Source organism: Miniopterus natalensis, chromosome 7 (assembly GCF_054644295.1).
Source record: "Miniopterus natalensis isolate mMinNat1 chromosome 7, mMinNat1.hap1, whole genome shotgun sequence".
Classification (NCBI taxonomy): Eukaryota; Metazoa; Chordata; class Mammalia; order Chiroptera; family Miniopteridae; genus Miniopterus; species Miniopterus natalensis.
The window spans coordinates 20,873,706-20,900,273 of NC_142087.1; the positions used below are offsets into that span (position 1 = coordinate 20,873,706).

Consider the following 26,568-nt stretch of genomic DNA (forward strand, 5'->3'; position numbering starts at 1 on the left):
GGTACACATAAATTAATAATGATGGTAGCTGATTCATTGTGGGCCTACTCTGTAAATACCAGTTTAGGACATACTTTCAAATACTGTGCACCGTTAGAATATTGCTTGGGAAGTATTCTAAAATGTTTCTCATAGTTTAATTCATAGATAGATCTCGTTTCTTAAGCAGCAGTGATATAAAGACTCCCTATAGCCTTTTGGGTCAAGATTAATAGCTTTTGCATGGTGGTCAGCACCCCCCTGGTCTAGTATTCATGTGCCCAGTCTCATCGCCTGCCACACCCTTGAGATGCTCTAACCACACCAGCTCCTTAGAAGTCCTCAGGGTCAGGACAAGCCCGCATGTCTGCGCAGGTGCTGCTCCCTCGGCCTGGCCTCCTGCTCCCCCTGGTCTACTGCTGCTCATCCTGTAAGACCCATCTGAAGGGTCAAGCCTTGTCTAAGAAATGGAACCATCCCAAAGAGCCACTGCGTGGGTCAAAAAACACCACATATTGGCAGTTTCATAGTGTTAGTAATTTGCCACCCCTTGCTGAAGTATAACTGTGTAACAAGCCTGAGAGGCAGGTGTAAATACTTCCACTTACTGGACAAGGATTCTGCGATTTAGAAAGGGTCTTTCTAGAAGAAGGTAAATAATACATAAATAAATGTCAGAACTGGGTTCGGATTCCAAAGACAAAGGGCATACCGTGTCTCACTCATCGCTGTGACTGCAGTGCCTAGCACATGCCTGGTACGGAGTTGAAATACGCCTGATAATTCTTCACCTGTCAGAAAACCACCCAAACAATTGGGAAGGCAGGCTTCCAGGACTCTAAATTCTGTCACTTTATGGTGGCCCAGAGTCTTGACATTGGATTTACCTTGAGGCATGTTGCTGCTTCCCTGGAATTTAGAAAGATACATGTTAAAAGGTGAAGCTAAGAGTCTGAACTGCCTTTAAAAAGTTAATCCTTTCCTCTTCGTTTTAAGTCACTGCCTGAATCTGTGTTTGCCAGACATGTTCCTTATTGCTGGAGTTCTAATAATCTAGTACAAGTTTTTTATTTTATTTTTTATTTTTTAAAAATATGTTTTTATTGATGTTAGGGAGAGAGGAAGGGATTGGGAGAGAGAGAAACATTGATGCTAGAGTGAAACATCGATCCACTGCCTCCTGCACGCGCCCCCCCTCCCCCTTCCCGAGGATCAAGCCCACAACCCAGGCATGTGCCCTGACCAGGACTCGAACAGGAGACCTTTTGGTGCATGGGACAAAAGTGTTGACTCAGCCAAATGAGCCACACCAGGCAAGGACAAGATTTTTAGATCATGAGGAGACTGTGAATTTGTTGACACATGAGGCCAAGTCTTAGAATAATCCAGACAGAAGGCAGAGGGCATCTGGGTTCATCCTCTGCATACCCTTTTTCTCTCATTGATATAGTTTCCCTGCTGTTAAGCACAATGGTGCTTTCTTGCTAAAGACCAAGAATCCTTTGGCAAGTACAGCATAGCTGCCCGGGGACCCTTGCATTTGGCTAGCATTTCTTCTTGATTTAAATGTTATTTCTATAGTATTCAGCAGAATATCTGATGTTGAAGTCTATAGCAGTGGTTTCCAAACTTTATTGTGCATCAGAATCACCTGCAATACTTATTGGAACAGATTTCCGAGCCCCACTCTGGAGACTGATTCAGTCCCTGTGAGCTGAAGTCCTAGGTTCTACAGTCCAGTCAAGCTCCCAGGTGATGCTGACGCTGCTGGTCCAAGGACTACACTGTGAGTAGCTCACAGTGCTGCCCAGGTCCTAGTTTACAGGAACCAAATGAGGTTGGATATAAAAGCAAAAATATCAGCAGTTTTCTGAGTAGACATCTGAATACTGAATTGTGTAGACCATAATAATAATAATAATGACTTTCAGAAAAAATGATCTCCTGGTTTTTGACATTTTGTTAGGAATGGGCAGTGAGTCCTCTGGTTGTGGGAGAGCAGTGGGCTGGAACCTGGGAGGCCTTCCTTCCGGGAGCTCTTCTTCCAAGGTCTTAGAGAAACTTTCTTCTGTGTGACCTTCAGGACATGAGTGTATTTTGTTCCTAAAGTTACTCTAGAGGAGGATGCTGCATAAAATTGATCAGTTTCTCATCTCGATATAAATGTAAATGAAAAAAGTTTTCAAAATGAAAACATTCCATAATAAGGAATGTGGTCAAGATACAAGAGGGTGATTTCACATTTTCCCTTGTTTAGAAGCTAAAAGATACTTGCATTTTTACTAGATTCAAAATGTTGTGAGTCATGCAGATCAACACATTTCTTTTTCACAGGAATCCTTTGTGTTTGAACCCAACTGCCTCTTCAAAGTGGATGAATTTGGCTTCTTTCTAACCTGGAAAAGTGAAGGCAAGGTATGGCCCAGGAAACAAGTTGTTCTTTCCTGCCGTTCCGGTGAAACCATTTTATTTCTTGACGAGTAGGCAAGGACATCTTGAGGGCATGGACCTATGCTTATTCATGCATTCGGGATTTCTGGAAATGTGCTTCCAGTGCCAGGCATTGGGGATACAGTGGCAATCAAGGACATTATCCTAGCCCTCACTGATTCCAGTCTAGGAGCAAAGTCAGGCATTAAAAATAAAGGTACAAGTTATTGAATGTTGTGAAAGGAAAGGTCAGGCTGTTACAGGAGCTTAAGACGGGCAGGTGGGATTTAATCTTGGGAATTAGAAAGGTTTCCCAGAAGAAGAGCTGTTGAAGCTGAAATCTCAGAGGTGCATCAGGAGCACATTCATCTGGTTCTATCGCAGGATTTAACTCCACGCATGGCACAGCATACACATTTAATGAACCTTTCAGCTGAACTGAAGAAAAGTAGAAGTGGAGATGCATATAAGTTAGTGTTATCCCCACTTAACATTTCATGTACACCCGTATATTTAATGCTACACATCCATTAACATTATATGTAGGAAAGGAACAGCGTTTTATAAATAATTATTCACACTTGCATTCGTGTGTTTATGTGTGTGTATGAGAGAGAAATGGAATGTTTGGTTGACTATTTCTGGTTGGTACAAATTACTGTTTTCACTCCCTCTCCACTCTAATCAGCACTGTCTTTATCATCACACACATTGGCTAAGTAGCTCGCCTGTGCCAGGGGCCTGGCAGCGCTGAGGCTCACTGCCTTCTTCTCTCTCTCCAGGAAGGACAAGTGCTGGAATGCTCCCTCATCAACAGCATCCGCGCGGGCGCCACCCCCAAGGTACCGGGATTGGTGTTTGCTGCTCTTCTAAACACAGACTCACTCAGACTGGAAGTGGTCTCCCGAAGTTTAACCTGTCGCTGTCCCCAGTTGCTGCCCCCGAATCATCAGCTGGGAACTAAGAACAGATAGCATTTAGAAATCTTATCTATGACTGCTGGGTGATTTGGACTGCATCGTGTTTAGTTATATGAGAAGTGTTATTAACCCTTGAAAGCAGAGACCCTTGCACGATACCAGCATCAGAGGCACAGTTCCCGTAACTCAGAAATTACTTGCAAGCTCCCCCACCCTTTCTTACCTTTTTTTAGCAAGCAGCGAGTGAGTCACTGCTGGCCCAAGGTTGGCGTGGAAATGTAATTGCCCTCGGTGGTTCCATATTTGGGCCCCTGTGCATGCAGACATTGGTTCACCTTGAAGGCTCGGTTTGCCTCCGAGAGAGCAGAATGACAGAGCACATAAATCAGCCTCCTTCACAGTGACTGATTTGTTTGAGTAAGAAGTTGTTTGCATAGTGGTGCTAGGAATTTAAAATACCTTTTTCTAGAATATTCTAGCACAGTGTTAATTTACTTCTCCATAATAGTCCTGCAGGTTTTTAGATATTCAAAACGAAATTATGTTCCAAACTTGGGTTTTTCCCCAAAGCTACTCTCTCTTATGTTAGTTAAAATTTCTGTGTAACTATGTTGGTGTTTTCTCTGGAGTTCTTTTCAAGGACTCTCTTTTATTTGCTAATCAGGGTAAATGTACTCAGTCTTCATTCCAAATGAGGATGTGGTGTCTTCTGGAGATGAGCACACCCCCTCTTTGTGTACAGGCTACTTGAAAGACTCAATCTCATTTTTGAATGACTGTGCTTGCTGGTTGTGGGCAATTGCCACTCTTATTTGTATGAAACCTCGATGACTGTTCCCTGGCAAGAGACCCCTTCGATCTTTGTGGACACAGTCAAGTGCCAGGCAGAGCTTTTCCTCCATTGCCATGGTTTTCTAAGTCAATAACATTAGTACCTTGCTTACCAAATGAGTTGTATAGTGTTAATAGCTTTTACCACAACAAGTTTTAGAATAATGCTAGATACCTGACATTTTCCATAAGAAAAAACACACATTGCCCTTATGTATCTATTTTCTTTGTCAAATGTGGTTTCTTTTTACCTGTGTCCGCCAAGCTCTGTGATCTAACATATTTTCTTCTATCTGTATCCCTCTATACAGGACCCCAAAATCCTGGCTGCCCTCGAAGCTGTTGGAAAGTCGGAAAATGATCTGGAGGGGCGGATAGTTTGTGTCTGCAGTGGTACAGATCTGGTGAACATCAGCTTCACTTACATGGTGGCTGAAAACCCAGAAGTAACTAAGGTAGCCCCAGTGAAACAGCCTCCCCCACCCCCACCCCACCCCCATACATATATATGTAGAACAGGGAATATTTTATGTATAACATAATTTTTTTATATATTTTTAGTTCTATAATAATTTAAATTTTTAAGAACTATTTCCATTGCCTTGGTGGGATGTTCGTGTAGAAAAGTCAGCAAAGCACAATACCATTTGAGCGTGTCACTCACATACATCAACAGCCCCATACCTTCTGCAGGAAGAACTAGCCCGGCACCTCTCAAACTGGCATGTGCGCAGGAATCACCTGAGACTTTGTTAAAATACATATTTTGATTAAATAGGTCTGAGGTGGGGACAAAATTCTCTGCCTGTAATGGGCTCCCGGTTGATGCGGTCGCTGCTGGGCTGAGAACCAAGATGTAAGTAGCCAGGGCCTAGCTCAGCACTGCCTAGGTGAACTCTAATGCAGGCAAAGGATTACATTTAAATTTATCTAGCAGCTATAGTAAAAAAAGCGAAAAGGAACAGCGAAGTTCATTTCAATGAAATAATTGATTTAACCCAATATATCCAAACTATTATCATTTTAACATGGAACCAATATGAAATTTATTAGTCATATAGCTTACATGCATCTATTCATACTTACTCTTTGGAATCTGATGTGTGTTTTGAATTTACCTGCTTTCCAAGTGCTTAGTAGCTACATGTGTGGCTAGTGGCTGCCATGGAGGACAGCATAGGTGTAGTTGGGTAAGACATCCAAGCTCATCCCCAAGAAGTTACTAAAGTATTCGGTTATGATCTGTCTTTTAACACCATAGCCAGCATACCGTTGCCCTGGCAAGCAATTCTCTCAAAGAGATTTTGACCTATGAAGTAAAAAGCTTCAAATTGGAATTCTTTTTCTCCAGGCCATTTGTTTTCAGGGTGGTTTTGCCTCTGAACAAAGCTCCCATTATCTTTCTCTGATATGTGTGAAGAGACCTAGGCCTTTGCTTTCCCATCACAGGGACCTGGTTTGGGGGATGCAGGAGGCATTTCAGTTTGCCATTAGTATTACAAGTAGAAACTCGGTTCAGGGTTGACTGGTAAAGGCCATCATTAGAATTATCAAAGATTAGAGCTAGAAGGGAATGCACATCAGATCATTGAAGGAAACTGAAATTAGAAGATGTCACTCTAGACCCAGAATGAGCCGGTGGCAGAGTTGAGTTCTGTAGATCCCAAGGCGATAAAGGCTCTTTGACCCCCTCTCAGAGTATGATCCAGAGCCCAGCAGCAGGAGCTTCACCGGGGAGCTCCTTCACAGTAAAGTCACAAGGTCCACCAGACCCACTGATCCAGAATCTTCATTTTTAACAAGACCCCCTGGGCGACCTATATGTGCAGTGAATTCTGAGAAGCTCCTGGCCCCTGGGCTTTGGAGCCAGCATGGATGCTCCATGTGACCTGAGAGCCTTTGCTTCTGTCCTTGGGGTGGTTTTGTTGGCTTTGTGCTATTGTCCTAGGTCCCCCTGCTTTGGGAGAATAGATTTTGCAGTGCCTTCAAGTTCTTTTATTATTTTGCTCAGATCAACACCTGGTTTGAATGGTTTCTGGAACCCTGCTGATCTAAACAAACATTGTTCCTGCTACTTGTAGTTCACGCCTGCCTGTGTGCTACAGAGGCCTTTTTAGTTGCCGTTTGCCATAGCAACAGTCAGTCCTAGAAGTCCACGCTAACCACCCACGAAAAAAGGCTTGTTAACCACATACTGATATTTAGCCACCTGAACTTCTGCTAAATGACACTTCTGTAGACCCGTTTCCTGGCTTCTGTGAACTCATCATATTACAAGGAACAGTAAGACTAGGATGAGCTTAAGAAGCTGGCTCTGGGACCAGGTTAACTAGGCTCAGATCCTTGCTCTTGAGCTATGTGACTCAGACATAGTTTGCCTCTGTGCCTCATTTTCTTGATCTGTAAAGTGGGAATAATACCAAAATCTCTGCTCTGAGAATTGTCGTGAGGTTTGCATGTGTTATTACGTGGAAAGGGCTTTATGCACTACCTTTCTCATTCAGAGCTTCGACGTGTGTTAGCTGTTACGATCACAGGGTCGCAGAATTTAGGACTGGAAATGGAACTTAGGAAGAGCTTCCCACCAGCTCATTTTTCAGATGAAATGAAGTCAAGGAGTCCAAAGAACTCACCTAAGACTACACAGCAGGCTTGGCCAAAGTCTGGCCTAAAACTCAGACCTTCTGATTTCCATGTGATGGTGCTCACTCCAACCATGCCCTGGGAAGATGGCTCCATTCAGTAAATCCTGTAACTATTTTGCCCTCCGTGGCTTGATTGCAGTCAGTCTTGGTCCATTCTGTGTTCTGAAATCTGTACTCATGAGTAGGAAGTATGTGTGTGTGTGTTTGAGGCAAGGGGTGTACAACTTAAAGATTTTTTTCTAGTGTCATTCCAACTGAAATTTAAGATCAGCTAGCCAAACAAGTAAAATAATTCTGTATTGAATTTTCAATTCAAACTCAATACTCTTTAAGCCTGCTCTTATTGAAGAAACTAAATGTTTCAGTTTCTTGGAACTGTTACTAGGAATTTTATATTTCATTAATAGTATAATGTATTAATATAAATCTTGCTATCTAAACTAGACAGTCCATATTGTCAGAGCATGTCCTATTGGCTGATTGACACTAGGAGAAGATACTGAAAAAACTTTTCCAGTATGTACACATGTACGTGGACAGTCTTGCCCACTTCCTGATTTTAAAACTTATCTGTATTATTCCAGATCATAACAGTGACCGTCTCCAGCACTGGCAGCATTTTCCCCATCACCGCCACTTGTTCCTATTCCTCTGAATGTGTTATCACCCCTAACAGAACACACAACCAATCACAGTGACAGGGTTTGTACAAAATACAGATGTAATTACCTCAGGTCAAAATGATGTCGATGGTGCAGTTCACTCACTACATCAGGGCAAGTGAGAAATGCAGGGATCTCCTGGAGTACTGGAAATGGCGTTTGTGGCACCTTGTGGTACCTCTAATGTGAGTACAGCTTAGGAGCCTAGAATCTTATTGGAACGGCCCTCTTAGCCAGCTCTGTTCCTGGTCAGTTTATCTCAAAAGTCAGTTAAAGCAAGTCATCATTTTTTAAAATAACACATACATGCCTTAAACTCTTTATTCTAACTTGAAGAATATGAATGTGATTCGATCGTTCGTCGGTCCTTTAATGTTGGGGCCGATGTGTGTTCATTCAATATGAGTGCTTTGATTGGGGCCAATGTATGTTTTTTGTCTGTAACTCATCTATAAGGTATCACCTAAAATACCCAGTTTGGTTTTTTGAAAGTAGAACTGAGACTTCAGAGACACTCAGGAAGCAATGAGAGTAGAGATAGAGTGTGACTTCTTTCCTAATCATTTAGCTGTCTTGTTCACATGGAGCTCAAGAAAAAATATTTTAGCAGCTCGCCTTTAAAGAAAGTTTTCCAAAATACTCAGCTAGAGAAGCAGCAACCTTTCCTTCCCGCAGGCATGCTTCATTGGTGCATGTAATTTTTCACTGTGACCAGTATATAATGCGGTTTGGGAACAAACCTAAGTAGCTCCCGGGCAGCATGCAAGGTGAAAGCAAAAGGGGTCACACACATTGGGAGGAGCCCGCTCACGGAGAGTTCCCCACTCAGGGTGTTTTGCTTGTTTTATGAACATCTGACAGATCTTGGTCTGACCAGTGACATATAAGTTAAGAAAGTATCTAGTACAGAACTTGTGTGGGAGTATTTATCCTAAGAGATTCTTAAGTCTGTTCTTAATTCCTAGGCTTTTATGACACTTACAGTCTGACTATTTGGAAAAAATTCACTTAGCCAAATATTTAATCCAGGCAAACGGGCCAGCTTTCGGCCTCATGCCCTCACCATAGAGCGCCAGCTCTCCCGCGGAGGAAACTCTCCTGACCTTGGGCCATTTTACCTTCTTTGTGCCTCTACTTCCCAAAGAGGTTGTCTAGTGTGTGTGTGTGTCTTTTTCTTTCTTTCTTTCTTTCTTTCTTTCTTTCTTTCTTTCTTTCTTTCTTTCTTTCTTTCTTTCTTTCTTTCTTTCTTTCTTTCTTTCTTTCTTTCTTCCTTTCTTGTGGATGTTTTAAGAATCAATAATTTTTTTACATGAAATCTTGGCTTCTTAGAGTTGAGGTTTCAAATTAACACAAAGTATTTTTAATTGCACATGACTGTGAAAATATGATTGTGCTTTTTTTCAGTAAAAGATACCACCAGCGTCAAAGCCATCCGTGCAGCTCAGCTTGTATTTTCTCCAGCTGCCCTGTCCGCTTCAGAGCAGCAAGCTCGCCTTGCCGCGGTCCCTCCGTGCCTTTTTAGAAGATCTGAGCTGTGTTCTACAGGCCTTTCTCCCCTGTGAAATAGATGTTTGATGGTATTATAAACTCAAGTCCAAATCCAGACATTTCGCCCTCCACCCACAATCTTTTCAAGCTGCTGAGACGATCCTGCTTGGATCCATTAACAAATACACTTATATCTAGAGTCTAGCTGCTTTGCACCACTGTGTGACTACAGCGTGATCCACGCCAATATCATTTGTCCCCGAGCTGGTTTCTCTGCCTTGGCCTTGACCCTTTAAGTCTAGTTTCAAAATAGCAGCTGGAGAGGTGCTATTAAAGTGCAAATCAGATCATGTCACTCGACTGCTCAAAACCCTCCATGGCTTAGGAGGCCCTGCGAGAACTGGTCCTTATTTCTTTCCCTTTTCTCTTTGTCTCTCTTTTCCTACTTGCATTTCCTTCTAACCTCAGGGACTCTGCACATGCTGTTCCTTTTGCCTGGAACATACTCTTTCCCCAGTTGCAGGCAGTGTTTCTCCCTCTCGTTTTCTCAGGACTCTGCTGGAATATACCCATCTCACCACCCCCACCCCAGCGCTTCCTAAGTCCTCACCCTGCTTTGTTTTTCTTCATAGCTCTGATCACTGTTTGCATTCCGTACACTCATTTGTGGTCTTCCTCCCGCCACATGAGGAACGGCCATATTTTTTTGCACTTGCTACGTCCCCAACATCGAGAAAGGTCAGTGCCCAGCATTTAACAAGTGCTTAGTAAACCCCTGTTTTATTGAGGTCTTTGTGTTGACTGAGTCCATACAATCTAACCCAGATGATGAATATGCATAACCCTTAATGCTGTACGCCTCGAATGTTTTTACAGCGTAGCTCTAAGAAAAGCTAAGAAAGTGATCTTCAGACAAGAAGAATGAAGAAATGTGATTTAGTGAAAGGCCTGGGGTTCCACGGTGTTATTTTTAGAGTCACTTTTCAGGATGTAATGGGACAGCTGCTGAGAAGCCAGGACAAGACTGGAGGTTTTAACCCTGGCGCCTTGGCCTCTCTCCAGGAGAGATCATTATTTTCTGCTTACCTAAATTTTTCCTGTCCCTTCAGTTAGAAAACATAGCTCTCATTTCCTCTCCTTAAAAACCCTCTGTTAAAAGGACTTGCTAACAAATTGCTGGCACTTTTCCCTCCCAGATGGAGTGCCTGTGGGTAATTGGTGAGTCTCCTATGTCATGCGGCTTAAACACCTATGAATAAAAGTTGCCACATGAAAAAGGCATTTTCTAACTTTTTTCTAAGCTGTAATACAGCTTTTTTGTGTGTGTTTTTTTCTGAACCATGCTCATCTCTTTGCCCACTGTTTCCATAAGCTGTACAAAGAATGCCGAACATGCTAACTTTCTTTAGTTAGAAAAGCAACTCAGCTTGTCGCGTGTATTTGTTCTCTTAGAGTGCAACTGCCTCTGAGGATTTCGGTCTCTGGGAGGCTGAAAGGGGTTCATATGTCTTTCACTAAGTCACAGCTGGCGCCGCACAGCAAACGGGAATCGCAGAGTCACAGTACTTAAGCCTGAAATGCAGCGCTCACTTAAAATATCCACAAATAAGTCTGTTATTTTATACCGAGTTGAATTTTCCTTTGATTACAAAAATAAGCTTCTATTATGAGGATCAAAATGCAAAGATTTGAGTTGAGTTTAGACAATTTCCAGACTCCTCATTACGCTTTATGCAGGTTGTAAATATTTGGCCAACTCTATAATTATGCTTTGTAACCAAGTAAGTCATCACGTGAGTGAGGGAATAACTACTATAGGAATTAAACCACAAAAATGTTGCATGTTCTTTTGTATACAATAAAGATGAAGTCAGGTAGTTTATTACAGGTAATGAAATCTTATTTTAGTAAATTGGGCTGAATGTCAGATTGCTTTGCTGAACTTGAATTATGTTGAGTGGAAGGCTTACTGTGAAGGCTCTTGGAGAAGGGATTTATTCTCTGTTTTATTGAAAAACAATGAACTTCACTATTTAGTCAGCCCCTCCTACTGGCTTTGCTAACACCCTGCAGAGCCTCCCTCCCCTCGACTAATTTCTCTGCCCTTACTCAAGCTTGCAGCTACTCAAAGGGATACCAGAGACCTCACCAGCAGCTTCTTAAAAATGCAAATTCTCTCTGCTGGCATTTTTGAAGAATCTGAAATTTTGAGGGTGGAGCCTGATGAATCTGATACTCTGGGGATGGAGCCTAATGAATCTGAAGCTCTGCTTCTCAAAGTGTGGTCTGGACCAGCAGCTTCATCAGCACCTGGGACTTGTTAGCAATGCAGGGTCTCAGGCCCCACCCCAGGCCTGCTGAATCTGAATCTGCACTTGAACAAGATCCCCAGGTGCTTTTTTTGCGCATTAAAGTTTGAGGGGTACTGTGACAAAATACAATAAAATCAGTTGTTCTTGGCTTCAACAGTCACCCGAGGAGGAAGATCTGAGACACATTGGAATGTGGAATCAAGAGGGTTTGTTTCTGGTGAGGTTAGAGGAGAAGTTAAGGCACAGACCAGATTTTAAGTTTCATTACCTAGGAGTATGATGATACAGTTACAAGAAAATGAGGGCCTGGTTGCTTTGGGACAAGAGGGGAAGGGATAATGAATTTATTTAAATATGTTCTATGAGGAATGTGTGTGTCATGGGACCTGCTGTGAATCATACAGAGCAAAGGAGATCACGTGCTATGTGGGGGCCCTCAGAGCTTGTCTGTGTGGCCAGCCCTGGTCTGCACCTCCCTGTGCTCTGAATCTCTTAACACTCTGAAAACAACTATCTCTGTTTTCCTTTGAAACTCTCCACTTCCTTAAGTATTCGAATGTGGATTTTTACTGTTATTTTTCCACTGGAAAAGCTCCTTGTCAAAATGCATGTTCCAGAAACTGGAGCTGTTGTTTTCAGGGAGTTTTGTCACTTGCACCAGTGAGGTTTCCTCGGAGTAGTGAGAGGAGCAAAGTGAGAAAGAGGCCTGGAGCTGTGGCTCGGTGCCCCAGGCCGCAACAGCACTGAGCATCCGGGCAAAGCCGTTGTCAACTTTTGCATGGACCGTTCATTTTTACACCGTTTACTGGCCTGTTCTGAATGCAAAAGGAATATTGTTCATGGTGGAGCACATCTATCCTCTACATTCTAGAAAGCACAGAAGAATAAAAAAAAAATAAACCCTTCCTAGAGAGCATTTCCCCTTCTACTGTGTGTTTTTTGAAATTGAAGTGGAATGCACATACATAAAATTAACCATTTTAAAGTGAACAATTCCGTGCTGTTTGGTAAATCACACTGTTATGCAACCACCACCCCTACCTAGTTCTAAAACATGTTGCTCCTCTAAAGGAAACCCTGTGCCCATGAAGCAGATGTGCCTGTTAAGCTCCCTCCAAACCCCAGTCACCTTAATGTGTCTTTTTAATGCACACACAATTTTCTTGTATACACAGTTGGGCTCATGCTGTTTATAGAGTTTAATATACTGTATTTTATAATTGAAAAAATTTCATCGTGTGCATTTCCTTGGTCTTTAAATTTTTTTTCTTGGGCTCAGTGTAATTGTAAATCCCCACGATCTTTGAGGTTGATTTTCTTGGTGTTTCCAGCTCTTACTTCTTGGGGAAACTGCCAGCCCCCTGGGTACTTCTGTTCCCAATGCTGTGATCTTCGCCCAGGATGTGTTTTCATCGCTGGGACCTCTCTCACCGTTGTGTCTCTTGAACTTGACAGGTTTCCTAAGAGCAGACTCTAGGCTCTAGGCTCAGCCCAGCCCAGCTCATTTTGCCCTAATTGCAAGTGTTATCAAATGACCACCAAGGGAGTGCAAAACGAGTTACTCTAATTGCACCAGAAGCATAATGCGAAGTTCAGATTTCACCTTTTGGTCCCTGGGAGAGGAAAATGTCACTAGCTTTAAATTGCTTCTCCATTTACCACAAAGTACCAGTTTTTACCGCCAGCAAGAATGGCCACTGTAAACATCATGGATGCATGTGTGGGCCTGCTTTGTCAGCTTTGGGTTATAATTGAAAAGGGGGATCCGTGAAGAGGTGGGTAGGACACCTGCCCTGCCATGAGACTGTTGCCTCCAAGTACTGTGATCTGGAGCAAATAATGTAATAATCTTATAACCAGGGGCTGGCAAACTGCAGCCCATGGGCCAGGCCCGGCCCTCAGTGTGCTCCTGAATGGCCAGTGAGCTGGGAATGGCTTTTACATGTTAAAGGGTTATGAAAACAAGACAAGACATAAAATTGTACAGCAGAGAACCGCACATGGCCTCCAAAGCCTGCAATATTCATTACCTGGCCCTTTACAGGAAAGGTTTGCTGACTCCTAATAATTGTAATAAAAGAGCAACCGCAGTGACTTTTTTTCAGTTTATGTTGAGTACCAGACCCTTTTCAAAGCACTTGCCGTGTGTTATCTCATTTAATTCTTACAACAATTTTATGGGATGGATATGATTATCCTCATTTTACAGAGGAAGAAATAGGCCCAGAGAGATTGAGTAGCTTGTCCAAGGTCACACAGCCAGTAGTGGCCAAGCTGGTGTTTTGAAACTGGACAGTGGATCCAGTCCAGATCCTGAATTCCTCCACCGCCCTACGCTTCAGCTCTCAGGTTGGGGGACAGCCGCCCCCACCTGTAGCATCATGCAACTTCGCAGTACTTTTTAAGGTAAATGTTTAATACCGTTATCTGTGGGAGGTGTAATGGTTGGGGAGAACAGCACTTCCCAAATTGATGCTACACAAATGGACTCCTCAAAAAAGTCCGCATTGAAAGGAGGCTCCCTGGTCAAGTAAGCAGGAGAAAGTCTTGCTGGAGAGATTTCTCTCCCCGAGCACTCTAAGAGATGTCACTGTTCTCATATCAGCCTCAGCAAGGGGCGGGGGGAGGGCTACTCAGCTATTTCCCAAACTTTTATTCATTTTTATTTTGGCCTATTGAAGGGGCACAAATGAAAATCTTTCAGAATGACTATTTTACAGGAAAAAAATCAAATGACATCATAGAGGCATTATTCAGCCCAGTATTTTTCCAGAAGTATCAAAACAACGGAACCTAGGCATTCATTTATCATCTTTCCCATAAATATTCTTTTTATCATCTCTGTTTTCCTGCTGCCATATTTCTTCCCTCCCCCTCCCTTTTTTGGTGGGGACACAGGAAGGTGGGGGGACTTTTCCATAAACAATAGAAAGTTAGGTAATGAAACAAACCCAGTGGTTTAGATTCTTCTTTAGCACCTCTCGTTACATTCTGTGTAGTTTATAGGATTGCATATTGATTGGAGGTGGTTGAGCTAATAAACAGGTTGATGTGGGCAAGAGTGGACCCCTTGATTGATTATATCTGCCCCAGGGCCTCCACAGCGCCATTTGTCTGCATGCTGAAATGCTGTTCATTTTGGCATGACTTAATTTGCCAGCTTTGTCAGGAAGAGTGTGACCTCTAAGCACAGGCATTGGCCAAAGAAACAACTTCGTGAACTCCTTTCAGCTCAGCAGCTGGGCATTCGTCTTTTACCCACCAAGATTTTGCAAATTGGACAGTTGAGACCAAAAAATGCACTCTCGCAAAACTGGTGGCTTCTGATGGGCGTAGAATGATGCTCTTGGTTTTCTCAGAATTTTAAAGTTCTTCAGTTATTTTAGAGGCTTCCAATGGATGCCAACTACGTGTTACGTAAAATAAACCAAATGCCTCGTTTTCTTTTCAGATATTTCTGGGGCTTGTAGGAAGGAGCTGCTCTGTGAGCTCTGAGGCACTAAAGAACATCATGGGTTGTCCATTTGAAGTCAGTAGGCACGAGTGAACGTAGGAATGGGCATGTTCTGAGTGTATGTACCTGATGTGATTCCTTCAGCCAGGTCTGCAATGTAAACTGACAACAGACGAGAAAAGGCATAGGAATGTATTACTTTTTTATTCTATTAAGTTTTCATTTTGGGTGCATGGGGACATCACAGAAAGAAGTGAATATCCAAAGGAGCAGTCGGATTGGAGTTTATATGGCATCTTAATAAGGGAAGGAGGAGCAGAAGGCCACTTACGGGAGAGCAGATGATTTTTAGGAAAGATTAATGGGCCCCTAGGAGAAGAGACAGCAGATATGATCGTTTTGTGTCATTTTCTGTTTGAGTGTGGTGCCAACTTTTTGTCTTCCTGAAGAGAAGATTAAAGTTGGTCCTGGGGAAGGGATTTAAGATCATTGGGTTTGTTCTTTTTAATTGATTTTAGAGAGAGGAAGGGAAAGAGAGCGAGAAACATCGGTTTGTTGTTCCACTTATTTATGCATTCAGTGGCTGATTCTTGTTTGTGCCCAGACCCGGAATGGAACTCGCAACCTTGGCGTGTCAGGACGACGCTCTGGCAAACTGAGCTACCAGGTCAGGGCCAAGACACTGAGTTCTTTAGGGAGACGACCTTTAGGCAGATAAGGGATTTCAGGAAATCAAATGCCTTCTGCTCAAAACAGTTCTTGTGCCTAAGGGCGTATTTTGGGGGCGGTATATCCTGATTCCCTTCAACAGAATACTTATTGGAGTAGATATCTGGAATGAGATGCGGTTATTTGGGACAAGATTCTATAGGTCCAGTAGGACATGGCTACAGAGTATATACAGAATCTGGCTTGGGCAGTGCAAAAGCTGTCTCTTCGGAATGGTAACTAACAGAAACAGATCTGGGATGGGAATTGGACATTCCAGCTTCTGAGTGATGACCAAGAACAGCACGGTGTCCTCTCCTTTCTTGTGACTATTTAGAGGTCTTTTTTGACCTGACTACCCAGTGTTGTCAAGATAACCAGCCAGGCTGTGACAGACTGTTTTGACTATCTGTGAATGACTAAACTAATTTTGACTAGGAAAGTATAAATATTATCCAGCCCCATCCAAATCTATCTTTGAAACACAGCCTCACATACTCATATATGGCAGTTTATTTCCTGCCCAAATACTCATTTGCCATGCTCTGAAGGTAATTTAAGAATCAGATGACGCTTAATGCATTCCTTCTTTAACCTTCTTCAACTTTCTGCTGGGGACAGAGAACAGCAGATGAAAAATTTGTATTTTCTGGAAGACACTCAGACTATGTCAAAAGAAGAAAAAAAAAGCCCCAGTTGCTCTCTTTTGGATTTGAAAATTTTATGAGAATTGTTATTGACTTCCCAAGGGCTTTTCAGATTACTACTGACTGGATTACTACTGACTACTGATTTTCCTTTTTTTTTTGGCAGAATCCCCATTGCTGGCCACCAGTTTCAATAGTGTGCTGTCGGTCATTATCATAGGCTCTTAATTAAACCTTTCATCCTGGGCTTTGCAGCTGGGTTTGTCTAGGATTGCAAGCTTAGCTCCTTTACTATGCCTGAAATTCTTCCCATCGGCACTCTTCTGGGGTAGCATACGGTGACTTCCAGGTTTCTTTGCCTGGTTTGTTCCCACTGTCAACGCCGTCATTGTCTGCCTGTTTGCCTTCTGCCCCAGGCTCATGCGGGGTTTGCAACTCTGACATCGATACCTTATGAGACTGACTGACGGTGTGTTCTACCTGCACCTCTTTCTCCTTAGTAGAGCCAGGAGAAGGTAGTTGAAATGAAAGAGAAAAGTTGTTTTATACTTTCTTCCTAACGTGATGTAAAAACTGGTCTGTGGTATGCAAACAAACATTGCTAGATATGCTCCCATTTAATTTTAGAATGGATTTAGCATGCTAGATGAGCACATTGGAAAGGTAAAAAATTACTGCTTTTTGTCAAGTCCTGCCTAAATCACCAGCCTGTCCACTCCCCTGCGTCTGCCTCTGGGGTTTTATGATGCATGGGCCCTGCCTCAGACCTGGGCCGAATGCCATGGGGATGGAGATGTTAGGAAGTCCAGTTACTCCGGCTGCTGTGGGCTCTAGCCCTGCTGCTCAGGCCTGATCACTGGACATTTGGTGGCCCGAGTGAGTAGTGTTCTGATTGTGTTCCCTAGTTCTAGGAAATGGATCTCTGTCTTGTTTCTATACAAAATTATACAGAACGTGTTCTCCCAGAAAACCCTGTCCTGACCAGCCCTGTCCTGATTTTGCACTTACCTCTCTTGGAACCAAGGGAAGCTGTTACCTCTAACAGGCTTCCACAGGGCCATCTTCTGCTGCCTAATGAGATCCCGGAATATCTCCAGCTCCTGGATTTTCTGTTGCTGTGGAACTTCCTTTTAACCAGCCTCCCAATGGCTGCCTGCATTGCTTTTATAATGCCTATAGCTTTCTTTAAAATAGGTTAGCACATACAAAACAAGGAATGAGAATTTAAAATTTGAAGTGTCTCAATTGGTAGTACTCACCCTAAGGGTGGTTAGTTGCCATTTGAAAAGCTTGACTCAAAAGCCCATAGCCCAATTCATTGTATATAAATTGTACTTCAATAAAATTGATTAAACACAAAACCAGACAAATCTTTTCTCCAGTGGCCACCTCCATACCCTCTTCAATTATCTTTATCTCTGTTTAGCGCCAGAGGCTCTGATACCAGCATAACTCAGTGAGTGTTGCTTCAGAGTCACCTGGAGGGCCTGCTCAATTGCAGACTGCTGAGCCCCACCACCCCCAGAGTGTCTGATTCTGTAGCTTTGGGGTGGGGCCTGAGAACTGGCATTTCTAGTACACCCCTGTGTGATGCTTCTGCTGCTGACCCAGGGAACCACTTCAGAATAGCTGGCATAGTAAAGAGCAGAGCTGCTTTTTCATTAGTGGACTTAACAGTGGTATTAAAGATATGTGATGTCTAGAAATAACATACAAGTCCTGCTACCCTTGTGTGAACAGGGCACAAAAAATATGCCCACATGCTGCATGATATCTCTTGAAAACTTGTAAAAAATGCAGAATCTTCAATGCAGACACTAGACCTATTGTATCTGAATCTGTACTTTAACACAATCCCTAAGTGATCCAAATGCACATTAAAGTTTGAAAAATACCGGGGTAAACTAAATTTAGTGTATGTGGTCTAGTTCAGAGGTCCTCTGTTGTAGATTCACATTAGAATTATCTGCAGTGTCTAAAAAGTAGATTGATAGCCCAACCACATTCAGATTTTTAATGTGACTCTCCAGTGGCGGAGTCCAGGCTTCTGAAATGTCTTATAAACTCCATAGGGGATTCTGATGTACAACAGGCTCTGGGAACTACTAATCTAGTCTCTCTGAGTGCTATCCAGTTTCCTTTTCACAGTGCACCAGCTGGAAATGTCTTCCCCTTGGCCTGCCTTCAAAGTTAAATATTGACAATTTAATATCAGCTAATACCTTATCCTAACTGAACTGAGATCATTTCATTCACCTTACTTATAAGAGAAAACACCTTGGCTTCTCCCTATAGTGTCTTTACTCTAAAGTCTTAGTCACTGCCTATATTTAGTGGCAAATGCTCACAATTTAGTGCAAAAGCTCAATGCCTTCCTAAAACTTAGTTTCCAATTTACTATAAAGATATAGTTACTCCACTGAGTATTATTCACTTAGAGATTTGTGAAATGTTGCAATTTTATATTCTAGACAATTTATAAAGAATCTTGTCTTATTGCAATGGTAGACACTGGAAATCTTACTTAAAAGTTTCATAGTTTGTCCCAAGTGCTTGGAAATAGGTCTTATTTCCCTTCTTGAAGCCCTTCAGTCTTACCAGAACTCAATTCAAAGGGATCAAAGGCTGTATTTCAAATTATATAAATTCCTGGCTTATGTTGTTTGCGCAGATGAAAACTAATTAATTGTTAGAGCAATTAGGCACCTTAAGGATAGCTAATTGAAGTATGTCCTGACTTTTTCTTACCCACACTTACTTAAACAAAATAAAAACAAAACAAAAATAACCTTGCATGAATCAAGGTTTATGAGTTCTAGGTACCAAAAAGTTCCCATGTTCTAAATATTGCAGATGGCCCCATCCATTCATTATTTTCACAGCTCAGAGGGAACGTGAGAGGCACCACATGCAGTATCTTGCCTCCTCTCGTTTCCAAATAAAAGCAATTGAACTTCAGTCCCCTAAATGTGCAGGTCAGAATTTCTATTATAGTGAATGAAGGTTTGTTCAGCCTAGGTGGGAGGGATATGGCAAAGCAAAGAGCAAATCAGGAATTGTGGGTTCTTGCTAGAAGTTGCATATTCCAACTGAAGGCACTGTAGGAAGCCTTCACCGTCCTTACAAACCAGACCTGGATCCTCCCAGGTGGGCGGTGGAAGAAGATGCTCCGAGTTGGAGGGACTTCCTCTCCTAGACCAATGCTTCTCAAACGGAATGTGCACATGAGTCACCGGTGACCTTATTAAATGCACATTCTGATCCAGAGGGTCTGGGATGAGACCTGAGATTCTGCATTTCAACTGCTACTAGGTGAGATTGATGCCATTGATCTAGGAGTCACCCCTTTGAGTGACATGAATTGGGAACTGTGCTCTTAGCAAGTCTGCAAAAGAATCACTTGGAAAGTTCATTTAAACACAGATTTCTGTTTCAGGCCCTAGAGACAGGTTTAATAGGTGGAGCCTGATAATTGGCATTTTAATAATTCCCAGGTGATTCTGATGCTGTGGATCCCTTAAGCAGCAAGTCTCTAGTTAACTTTTGAGCACTTAGTTAAGACTCTGACACTGAAAACAAAGAGCTGGACACTAAAAGGTCAGGAAGGGTGCTACTGAGTTTTCCCTCTAGAGAAAATGACCTAGCAGACTTGGAGAGAGTCACGGGCTCTGTGTTATTTTTGCTTTGACAATATGCTTTTTAAACTAAAGACTGAAAAGAATGCTTCTGGAACAAAATCTAGAGATAAGATAGAGTTGAAGTGTTGCTGACTGTATCATAATGATAAAAATAGTTATTTTAAAAGGACAAATCTCTGTACATAGAAAAAAGCTAGAAGGACAAATAGCAAAATGTTGCCAGTGGAGTATCTCTTAATATCAGTACAGCAGGGCCTTGAATAACAGGACATTTCGTTCAATATTGTCGTGTTATAATGTTGATGAGATGCCATATGGGCGTGACTCTTGTTTATATCAATTAGCCAGTGGTAAAACTGGCTTCACTGGGCATCATTTTACTTAAAGTCACAGAACCGGCTATTTCGAGCCAGAACTCACCCATGCGGCTGGCTGTTTTCCATCGTCACGGGTCAGCAAGGTGTTTAAAATTACATAGCTCGTTTATCTCATGTCCGGTCAGCAAGGTGTTAAGTGAGGACTTGCTGCAGTGGGATTTGGTATGATGTTTGCTTTTTGCTTATGCTTTTTTGCTTTACATTTTTCTATAAAGAGATTTAAATATTGCTTTTATAACCTTAAAAAAACTTTAAAAAAATGTTTTTAAGGAAAAAAGTGAGATAGATGCTCTGTATAAATTCATGTTTTTCAGTTTAGTTTTGTTATATCTCTCTATATACATTTTTTTAATAGGAAGGGGATTATTTTTGTCTAGGGTAGTCCTGCTGTTCTGAGGGCAGAGGACATGGGTAAGTCTGAGGCACAGGCGTTTGCCTGGAAAATGATGAAAGTAAGTTTAAGGAGCCCAAGAGGAGAGACCAGAGTCCCCAGGAGAGAATTATCCCAGTTGCTCTTCCTCATTTACACCCAAGTGACCCAGCACAAGCCCTCACGAGTCCTTTGAAGGACCTTTTTGTTCATCTCCTTAGAAGGGCTGAAGTAAGCGTTAAGTTAATTTAAACAAAATTGGAACAGATTAAAATGAGGGGCCAGTAACAATTACAAGTGTGTGGACCTGCCGGTTGGGACACCTGACCTGAGTCGTTCCTGTGGGCTGGTCCCCAGGATCCAGGCTGCGTGTGCGCACTCAGGATGCAGAACCAGAGGGTTCGTATGAGCCTTATTATGAGTGTGTCACCGTGGAGCCAGTGTATCTGAGTCACTTTTTTAATTCTTCTGTTAAACTGGGAACATTCAAAGAAGTAGATTTGCATCTAGTTTACTTCTGGCACAAGTTTCCAACTAAATTCTCAGGCTCTACTGACACCTGCTGGCATTTCATCTCTTTTATGTAAAAAACAAAACAAAGCAAAATGATTACCGTATTTTCTACGGCCATTTGGCCTTATTATGCTAAGTGTGCATTACCTGAAAGATAATAGAAGGGAAGGTCTGAAAGGACACCCCCCCCCCACTACCCATCATGGAGGGAGATGTGAAGACCATTGAGTGAAAATATCCCCAATGTTGTGAAGGGCAAACTACAGCATTCTTATTGCCCCTGGGCCCTGAGCTAGCAGCTCTGTGACCTTGGCCCAGGCCCTTGATACCCCTCAAGTTCATCATCACAAAGAGAAGGAAGCAGCAACCACCCTCCCAGGGTACAGGACCTGTGAGGATTCCCGTGGCATTTCCTACTAAGGGAAGCCTGAGTGCTCCCACGGGAGCAGTGACCCCTAAGGTCACTCCCAGCGACCTTCCCATCACAATAAACAAGAGTCTTCACCAGCACCGTATTCTCAGAAGACAGATGGAAGTTGTTGAAGCCTCCTCAAAGCCTAGCATCTCTGCAGTCTATTTCTAGAAACAACTCAGAACAATCAGAAAAAACAGTCTCAGAAATTGTCCACTTTTCTGTCCTAGGAAACCATGGACTTTGTTTTGTGTTTTGGAACGCATACCAAGCCTTCAGGTTAAGAAAATTCTTCCCAGTTAATGCCAAACGAATTATTTGTGCTTTTCCTGTCTCCTCTTGGGAAACGCTGTATGAGCCTGTGGTTTGTTAGGCCAATAACAGGATACTTGATAGTCCCCGGGGAGTTAGAGTCCCATATTTAGCCTGACAGAGGAAGTGAAGTCTGATGATGAAAATAATTGAGCATTTCTTTAATGCTCCTATTTCATCTCTCCCTCCTCCCTCAGAAGCCTGACTTCACTTATGCTTGCTGAGGCTTTCAGTGCTATTTGCAGTCCTCAGAAAATGGCCTTTTCTAGTTGTGAAAGGAAATTTACCTCTTACAGCTCTTAAGTCCTCCAACAGAAAGCTGTTGGGTCTGATTGGAGCACAAAGAGAAAAGCAAAAACTCAGATTCACATCTAGTGGGATAGCTGCTATCACAAAAATAAGAACAGAATTACCAGTGTCAGTGAGGATGTGGGGAAATTGGAACCCTTGGGCACCGTTGGTGGCATCGTAGAATGGTATGGCCACCGCGGAAAACAGTATGGTGATCCACCCAAAGATTAAACACAGAGGTGCCATGTGATCCAGCAAGTCCATTTCTGGGTGTACACCCAAAAGAATTGAAAGCAAGAGCTTGAAGAGATACGGGCACACGTGTGTTCACAGTCACAGCAGCATGATTGGCAATGGCCAGCAGGTGGAAGCAACCCACGTGCCCGGCAGAGGAGTGCATAAGCCAAAAGGTGGTATAGACATACGGTGGAATATCACTCCGCCTTTGAAAGGAAGGACATTCTGGCACATGCCACATGGGTGAACCTTGGGGACATTATGCTAAGTGAGATAAGCCTGCCCCGAAAAGACAGATACTATAACTGCACTTACATGAGGCAGATTCATAGAGACAGAAAGTAGAATGGTGGTGACCAGTGACTAGGGGGAGAAGAAAATGGGAGTTGCGGTTTAGTGGGTGCAGAGGTTCAGAGTTTCAGTTTTTCAGGATGAAAAGGGATCTGCAGATAGAAGGTGTGGATGGTTTGCCCGACAGTGTATATCACTAAAGCCACTGAATTGTTCACTTAAAAAACGGTCAAAATGATAAAATTTATGTTATATATATTTTACCACAATTAAAACCACACACACTTGTAGAACTCAGTCATTGCTTCTGGCCTTCACAGTGACTAAATCACTTGACCATGTCAAAACGTGCAGTGCTGTCCAATAGAACCTTCTGTGTATTGGAATGTTCCGGACTTGCACCGTCCAGTATGGCAGACACTAGCCCGGTGTTGGCCTTTGAGCGCTTGAAATGGGACTAGTGCCACGGAGGCACTGAATTTTCTTTTTTTCAATTCAAGTGTATACAGCCACACGTGGCTAGAGCGACCACACTGGAGAGTGCAGGTGGAATGTACACCCATATTACTGTTTATGCCAAAATACTCTTCCTTCCCAGCACAAGCTTTAGCAGTCAGACTCTAAAGATAAGGGACCAGCTTGGGTGGGGGGCCAAGTTCTCTTGTAACCTCCAGTGTTAGTTTTGTACAAAGCCCTTTGCCAAGAATGTGCTTCTGTATTTTAGCATCTTGGTTTGGCATTCCTTAGCACAGTTATTGGACCCAAGGACAGAGTTGGCCTTAATTCGCAGGCCAGCCTTTTCTATTAAAATGTCCTCTGGAGGCCCAAATTCCCTCACTGCCATGTACAATCTTCCTTTACTTTTCCCTGTAGATCCATGATGATGTTATGAACTAAAGCTGAGGTTCAAGCCCTTAGACAGAAATTATGTAAGCACATCGCTGCCTCCTGTGGGTACCTGGGCAATCAGCGCATGGCTTACTTTTTAAGGCTTTGCTGGAAAATAACGGACAGTAAGATATGTAACAAACTCTTAGAATGAAATACTACCACACAATAAAATTGATGGGCCCCTAAAGCATTCATCATGTAGAATGGGAATTCTAAATATGTCATCTTGTTTTGTGCAGTTGCTTATAGAAATTGTTAAAATTGCCAGTGATTGAAAAGCGGCTTATATTCAAACCTACTGCAAATAGAAGGCTTAGCAAGTCAATCAGTGGGCAGCATTCCTGCGTGACAACCCAGTGTTTAATGACACTCCGGATGCCACATTTATCTTCATGGAAAGAGTGAAAGCTGTTTATTAAAGAATAAAAAATGAGCAGATCCTGGCCACGTAGCTCAGTTGGTTAGAGCATCCTCCCAATACACCAGTGTTGTGGGTTCGACCCCCGATCAGGACACATACAAGAATCAACCAATGAATGCATTAAAAATAAGTGAAACAACAAATAGATGCTTCTCTCTCTCTTTTTCTCTCCCTCCCTCTCTCTCTAAAAATCAATAAATAAACATTTTTTTTAAAAGAATAAAAAACGAGCATGCAAAATGAAGATGGCTGTGTAGCAGGAAGGGGATCAGAGTTTATGTTATTACTACACAAAACGGATTCGGGCTATCTGATCAAAACCATGCTTAACTCCCGCAGATTTTCTCACCACGAACACTTTTTCTTTTCTTTCAGCAATGGGTAGACGGCCTGAGATCAATCATACACAACTTCAGGGCCAACAACGTCAGTCCGATGACCTGCCTCAAGAAACAGTGAGTTTCGTTTGCCTCACCCTTGGTTCTTGGCTGTTATCAAGCAAAGGGTCAGAGTAGAAAGGGAGGCTTAGTATGTGGCCAGGCACCGTCCTGCTCGCCTGACCCTCCATGCTCCTGACCTTGGAGAGCAAGTTGACCAACACCCCCCTATACTCTTCATGCCACCCGGCAGGGCATTCCTGATAAGCCCACACCCCCAGAACTATGTGAAAGGAATGGTTGATGGCAGGAAGATGCTGGAACCTCAGCCCCCGAGTGTCCTCTGCGTTGTGGGCACCAGCTTCTGTGTCCCCAGAATGAGTCTGCTGACACAGCTCCCCGAGCCTGGGGCCATCACTGGGTGCTGCTGTAGCTGGGGCCTCTGTTGCATGAGACTGAGAATTGGGGAGTGTGGCCAAGAGAAGCAGCTGCCAGAGCACCCATAGCTGGGGTGAAAAAGAGAGCACTGAGCCCAAGGACTGGGTAGCACACAATCAGGGGTCAAGAAAGCAGGCCTTGCCCCAACTCACTGTATCCAAACTTCAGAGGGGTACTAAGTGGTAGATTTTAACAAATAACTTTCTAAGTTTAAGTATGTCCTGTGCATATCTGGACAATACTTATCGTGAAAAACTATTCGTTGTGTATCTGAAATTCACATTTAACTGACAGTCCCGTATGTTTATTTGTTAAATTGACAACTGTAAATCCATGGCACAGTGCATGAGTGTCTCTGGTTTTCAGACTAAGTGTTCTTTGTTTGAATAAACGATCTTGTAAAGTGTTTTTATCCTGATTGAAGCTGTTCCTCCTAAAAACAGTAAGACAGTGTTGTCCTATTGTCTTCCAGCTGGATGAAATTGGCCTTTATGACCAACACAAATGGTAAAATCCCAGTGCGGAGGTAAGTCTCTCATTTCTACATGTTCTTCGTACCCCGTGTCTGCCCTCGTCACAGCAGCGCAGAGAGAAGGCCTCCTCAAGTCCCTGTTAGCTACTTCCACTCAAAAAACCCTGGAGGCTGAGCTTGACTCACGTCAGCAAACACCATGTTCAGTTTGTAAAAATTACTTACGGACAAAAAGTGGCATTTTTCCTCAGAATAGATGGCAGCATCTACTGTACTTTGATAAGTTAAAGAACATCTGAAAATGAAACATTATTTTTAAAAATCTTCAAATAGGTGGGTTTTTAAGATTTCAGTGACTTTTCCCTGTGTGCCCTCAGCAACCATTGGCAAAAATTAAAGCAGTTTTGATTGTGCACCTGCAGTGGGAGTGTACGGATTATGTCTCAGGAAGGGTGATGCCTCCGGACAGCCTCTCATTCTAGGCTTTGCTGGCCCTCTGCTGCCCAGGGCAGGTGGGCACCTCTGTCGTCTTGCCGCTTGCTCTCTAGATAGACTGTCACACACTCTTCAGAGTTGTTGACCCCTCACCTTGCCCAAGGTAACGGGACACAGGAACTCAGGAGTGAGAATGTGACCCAGCTGCCTCCTCCCCATGTGTTCTTTAATGCCGACGTGTTGGCCCCAGTCCCCACATTTTCCATTTTCCTGCTTTCCCCCCCTTTCAGGTCTTAGTGTTTGCTAATAGTTTGTGGGCACAGTTGGAAGCTCCTACGATGGTAGGGATGGAAATTCTCTATCAAAGTCTTGAGTATCGTTTTGGTTGGTGTTTGTGTAAGCACTTCATGGAAATTCCAAGAGTTGGACTGGCCCCCAGAGCATCTGCTGTGCACATGAGGCCAGGAGTGTGTTTGGATTCATGAACCTAAGCCCTCAACCTTAATCAAAAATGGGTTCCCCAGATATCAACCTGCTCTTCTAGGAATTGCCGGACTCAGGTTTATATAGACTTCTTTTCTGGACACCACTTTAGCAAAGAAGCTAACCAACAAACAAATAACCAAATAAAACCCAGAATTACAGGGGAGTCACCACCGGCACAGCATTTGAGTTAGACACACTTCAGCAGGGGCGTGCTGACCACACTCGGCCATTTCTGACTCTTCCAGGCCTTCCTCTCTGCCCCGCCACTTGGTTCTGCTCTGAAGCCTCCATTCTGCATCCCTGTGAGAGTATCTTCAAAGTCCCTCAACGTATTCCTTTCAGATTTAACAGAATTGTCCTGGAAGTCATCGTTTTTCTTAATTTCATGTATTATAACAGTCATGAACTAAAGTATCCATGTGACACAACTGAAATACCAATGAGAAAATGAAAAGAATACTTAACCTTCTATTGAGGGTTTACAGGCTTATATGCCTTAACATTTGTTGTGGTCTCTACAGATCTGTATAT

At 43.0% G+C, this 26,568-nt stretch overlaps 1 protein-coding gene across 1 annotated transcript in view; it reads left to right on the forward strand.

Annotated features, from left to right (window-relative positions):
- PLCB4 (phospholipase C beta 4) overlaps positions 1 to 26,568 on the forward strand; it is a 301,590-nt gene that overhangs the window by 200,047 nt on the left and 74,975 nt on the right. Inside the window, exons 3-7 of the mRNA XM_087818864.1 lie at positions 2,314 to 2,394; positions 3,192 to 3,251; positions 4,472 to 4,615; positions 24,205 to 24,284; positions 25,117 to 25,170. Of these exons, the coding sequence (XP_087674990.1) occupies positions 2,314 to 2,394; positions 3,192 to 3,251; positions 4,472 to 4,615; positions 24,205 to 24,284; positions 25,117 to 25,170 (419 nt within the window). The remainder of the gene's footprint in view (positions 1 to 2,313; positions 2,395 to 3,191; positions 3,252 to 4,471; positions 4,616 to 24,204; positions 24,285 to 25,116; positions 25,171 to 26,568) is intronic.